The 5,000-nt window shown below is 36.4% G+C and overlaps 2 protein-coding genes across 2 annotated transcripts in view; both read right to left on the reverse strand.

Moving 5' to 3' along the window:
- LOC113811840 (keratin, type II cytoskeletal 1-like) overlaps window positions 1-215 on the reverse strand; it is a 929-nt gene extending 714 nt beyond the window's left edge. The window contains exons 1-2 of the mRNA XM_027363689.2: window positions 152-215; window positions 1-24 (exon numbers count right to left, since the gene is read on the reverse strand). The exon at window positions 1-24 is cut by the window's left edge and continues 714 nt beyond it. Coding sequence (XP_027219490.2) covers window positions 1-24; window positions 152-160 — 33 coding nt within the window. The 5' untranslated portion in view covers window positions 161-215. The remainder of the gene's footprint in view (window positions 25-151) is intronic.
- Window positions 216-2,588: 2,373 nt separating this feature from the next.
- LOC113811841 (keratin, type II cytoskeletal 1) lies at window positions 2,589-3,607 on the reverse strand. Its single transcript, XM_027363691.2, has 2 exons — window positions 3,553-3,607; window positions 2,589-3,451 (listed from the first exon to the last, which is right to left on the reverse strand). Exons 1-2 carry the CDS (start codon window positions 3,559-3,561, stop codon window positions 2,840-2,842), a joined length of 621 nt encoding a protein of 206 aa, XP_027219492.2. The 5' UTR covers window positions 3,562-3,607; the 3' UTR covers window positions 2,589-2,839.
- Between the last annotated feature and the right edge of the window lie 1,393 nt (window positions 3,608-5,000).

Below are 5,000 nucleotides of genomic sequence, written 5' to 3' on the forward strand. Positions count from 1 at the left end.
AACCAGCACGGAGATACTTCGCATCTGTTGGTTGTAACGTTATAGTATTATATTTGCTCAGTTGTTATATTTGCTCACCAAATGTAGCACACATTATTAATTAACAATAATACTCGCAAGACAAATACTGATATCAAGACTGGTTTCTCACCATATTCATGATTGAAAAGATAACTTTGCTCCTGCACAAGAGGAAAGACCAGACACAAACGATGAAGTGTGACACTGCCTGAACTCAGCCACGTATTTATACTTGCTTGTACTTTTAGCACGAGGTCAAGCAGATGCTGGATCTCACTTTTAGTTGTTTTTCTTCGGTTGGTGGATGACTTGCGTAGTAAAGGCAAGAGTATTTTCTTGTTACTAAGTACTTATTGAATATATTTATATATAAATATATATATCTGTTCATACTGAGCTTTCCAGGAGGAATACAGTATTTCAAAAATGTTTGCAATACATCAATGTTAAATGAAAAGCCTCTATTACTTGCCTTGCCTCTATTACATAGATTAGGCAGTGTGATTCATATTATCTTTGGAAACACTATTGCGCTTGCACTTGATGTTGATAATCATAGATGCATATGTAATTGTGTACTTGCAGAAAAAGCTGCACAATACTAGATGAACAAATAAGAGCTCTACAAACATACAATAATTGTTGTCTATATGACAAAAAAGAAAAATAAATAAATACTGGAGTGGTAGATTAAATAACATGAGTCGAAAGAATACTTATTCGTTACCTGTAATTATTCTTAAATAATAAAAAGGTAAAATATTCATCTTCCAAGTAAAACACAACCATAACAGTATTTCTTTTAGTATAATGAATACTGTAAAGTTTTGATTGATGGAGAATGTTGTCTTTGTTAGCATTTGTTTTCATTCCTAATTTTGAACTGTCATCATCACCATTGAAGTCGTTATCATTTATATGAGTATCATTGATGTTATTACCCTCACCTATAAGTTAAAATCATTTCATTGTTTCATTGTAATATTTACAATAAACCGAACAAAGTTGCTAAGAGAATTCTACTTGTTATATGCCAAGCCGTTTCCAATCTTTTCTCACAGCAAGAATCAAAACTGACACATTCCTTGTACCAGAAGTATGACTGTATTAAAAAAAGACCAAGTAGCCCCTTTGGTCCATGGCCCACCGCTATTTGGAGGCCGGTCATTTTTGAATGACCGAAGTAACAAGGTAAGACTAGTTTTCTGTAGCTAAGCACTGAATGAGTTTTCTATACTGAGCTTTTCACGAGGAAGCCACTCATTAAGAGTCTGCAGCGCATGATCATGAAATGAAAACAACTAGTAAGATGGGAGTAATAAATCGTAAAGATTCGAGTTAGACGTGGCTTTTCATTTCAAAGTTTCGTCTGGTTCGAAGTGCAGTGTTTAAATACACTTTGTTACGAACGTTTATTTTACCTTTGGGAACACTCAACTGCGCCTGTATTGTTGTTGAACATAATCAGAGATGTGTATGTAACTGCATGTACATGAGAAAAAGCTGCGCAAGGAAACGGACAAAAATCAGGTAGATATATAAAAAGACGAAAAAAAAACAGAAAAAAAACAGAGTAGACACGTGAATAAAAAAGGGAAGTGTCACGCGATAGTTCATTTAAGTAACATAACTAAAATTACTCATTAGTTACCTACAATTATCCTTATATAATCATATATACAACAAATGACAATCATTCCCATATTGCTTTGAGTATAAACAATTCTGTAACCACTGCTCCTGTTTCAATTGTTAGTAGAATAGTTGTGTTTTCTGCCGTCATTATTGTTTAATGGTCATTAATCAGTCTTTCCATTAACATCAAGAATACTAAAACAACCTTGTTATTATCATTATTATCATCACGAACATTCTTCTTCTTCGCTTTCCTTATGTTTTGCTGTTATTTTTTCCTCACAGTATTTATAATGGACATAACAAAAATAAAGACATCATACCATCTCTGTATATTATCATTATTATTTTGTATTATTGTTATTACAATAAAAGATGGCACATTTCGTTTGACAGTCATACAGGAAGGATTAGTTGACAAATTCCCTGCCCCCCCCCCCCAAAAAAAAAAAAAAACGTAATTTGCTTATGCAATATTATTTTCTAAGGACTATGATGACTTTAACCCATCAAGCAAGCTTTTGCTTATGTGCTTATAGGAATGAATGTGTATAGTTTATGACGTTCATTGAAAAAAGTCGTATAATCCAACTCGTTCCCCCGCCCCCCCCTCTTTTTTTTTTTTTTTTTTCTTTTGGAATGTATAAGGAAAATATCTTAAATTCCATATACGACACTAGGCAATGATCTAAAATCCGTGGTCTGCATGGAGGCTGGTAAATGTTCAGACAAGAAATAAGTTTCATACATGTAAACAGTAATGCTGTTTTAGAAAAGTTATTTCTGTAGACAATAAACGGACTTCGATTTATATTCGGGTATCAGTTGTTCAGCTAATTTAATTTCTATACTAATTACTGCATTTAGATATGTAAAATGTTATAGATGTTCATGTTTGTCTCGTAATAATTCTTTTAGGTAATTTGACTCATTAGTGTCATTACGGATATTTCTACTAGTATTGCATAAAAAAGCATTCTGCTTACATTATCAAGAAATGATTTCAAAGCATTTCTTTTGCATGTTATGCGAATGTGAGACCCTTTCATGGCTATAGTAAAACTAGTTATAATAAGGATGTGTTTAATCAATACTGATCTTTGGGAGGACTTCACTTGGGAACTTGTGATAAATAAACGCTCTTATTGGAGCAATGGCTCACTTGTTCCAGTAGGATAAAGCTTTAGTGGTTTGGCGAGATGTATTCGCTAAAAGGGGGGCTGACGTGGGCGACTTCGTTTGGCCCAGTGTATTCCTCATCAACGGTTGGAACAGGGACAACGGGAGCCACGGGGGCAACAGGAGCGCTGTATTCTTCGTCAACAGTCACAACGGGGACAGCGTCGATACTTGGCCCAGTGTACTCCTCTTCAACGGCAACGATGGGTACAACAGGGTCAACGGGGCCGGTGCTTGGCCCAGTGTATTCCTCTTCCACAGTGACAACAGGAGATACGGCGGCAACGGGGCCAGTGTATTCCTCTTCAACGGTAACAACAGGGGCAACGGGGCCTGTGCTTGGCCCAGAGTACTCCTGTCCAACAGCGCCGCCGCCAAAGCCTCCAGCAGCGCCTCCGGAGAAACCTCCAGCTGCGCCTCCAATAGCACTAGCAGGAAGGTTCCCGCTGCCGACGAAAACGGCCTGGAAAACGCTTCCTGCTCCTCCTGCGCCGCCGGCGTGGCCTCCTACGCCGCCGAGATCGACGCCCAAGCCAGAGTCGCCTCCGGCACTGTATCCTGGCAGCTTCGCAGCGGACACCATGCACACCATAACCAGCACGGAGATACTTCGCATCTGTTGGTTGTAACGTTATAGTGTTAACTTATTTGCTAAACAAATTTTAATAACAATAGTACTCGCAAGAAAAATACTTGATATGAAGACTCGTTTCTCACCATATTCATGACTGAAAAGATAACTTTGCTCCTGCACAAGAGGAAAGACCAGACACAAGCGATGAAGTGTGACACTGCCTGAACTCAGCCAGGTATTTATACTTGCTTGTACTTTTGGCACAAGGTCAAGCAGATGCTGGATCTCACTTTTAGTTTGTTTTTCTTCGGTTGTTGGATGACTGGCATAGTAGGGCAAGAGTATTTTCCTGTTACTCAATACTTACTGAATGATTTTTTTTTCATATTAGCTTTTCAGGAGGAAGACATGGTATTTCAGAGATGTTTGCAGTACATCAATATTAAATGAAACGTACCAACAGCAAGAAGGGAATAATCGTACAGTTTTGAGGTAAACTTGCCTCTATTGCATAGATTAGGCTGAGGAGTAGTATGGCTACTCCTCATTATACCATGCTTGTTATAGTGCGCTTCATTTTATCTTTCGAAACACACTATTGCGCTTGCAATTATGTTAATAATCCTAGGTGTATATGTAATTGTGTACTTGCGGAAAAAAACTACACTATAATAGATGAACAAATATAATGTTTTACAAACATATAAGAATAAAAAATACTACTGAAAGATGGTAGAATAAGAAACGAGCCGAAAAAATACGTAATTGTTACTTATATCTTAAAATAAGAAAAAAGGTAGAAAATTCATCTTGCAATTAAAGCACAACCATAGAAGTATTGTATTTAGTATAATAAATACTGTAAAAGATTTAATTGATGGAGACGTCTTTGTTAACATTTGTTTTCATTTTTTTTTGATTTCTCATTATCATCACCATTTAAATCGTTATCACATGATTATCGTTGATATTGTTACCATCGCCTATTAGTTGTTATACCTTTATTGTTTTACTGTAATAAAACAATGAAGGTATAATAATAACTAATAATGTAATACTTACAATGATATTGTGATATTCATCATTTCAAGTGGACATATTACTAAGAGAATTCTACTTTTTTATATGCCAAGCCTTTTCCAATCTTTACGTACAGTGGGGATCAGAATTGAAACATATTCCTTGTACCAGAAGAATGACTGGATGACTAATAGGCGAAGTAGCCCATTGACTCATTTCCCATCGATATTAAGGGGCCCATTGAAACTAAGCTGTCAAACTGTGGCAGGTCTAACGCTGTCCCAAGTGTACACCGATTATTTCATTATAGATATTGGTAGCTATTTGGGCTTTTGTACTATGGATATAGAGCTTGATTTATAGGAGCTTACCAATATAAGGGCCTTTCAGTAAATCCGATGATGGCTCTGACACTGGGCCCACAATTAGGGAAATCCCGCCCCGGCCAGAAGAAAATACTACAGAAAATCAATGTATTTTGCATGTTTATTATAACCGAGTAAATGACACAATGTAGCCAACAATTACCATCAAACAAGCACTTGTTTTTATTTTTATAAGCTGAATATAT

Source organism: Penaeus vannamei, chromosome 26 (assembly GCF_042767895.1).
Source record: "Penaeus vannamei isolate JL-2024 chromosome 26, ASM4276789v1, whole genome shotgun sequence".
Lineage (NCBI taxonomy): Eukaryota > Metazoa > Arthropoda > Malacostraca > Decapoda > Penaeidae > Penaeus > Penaeus vannamei.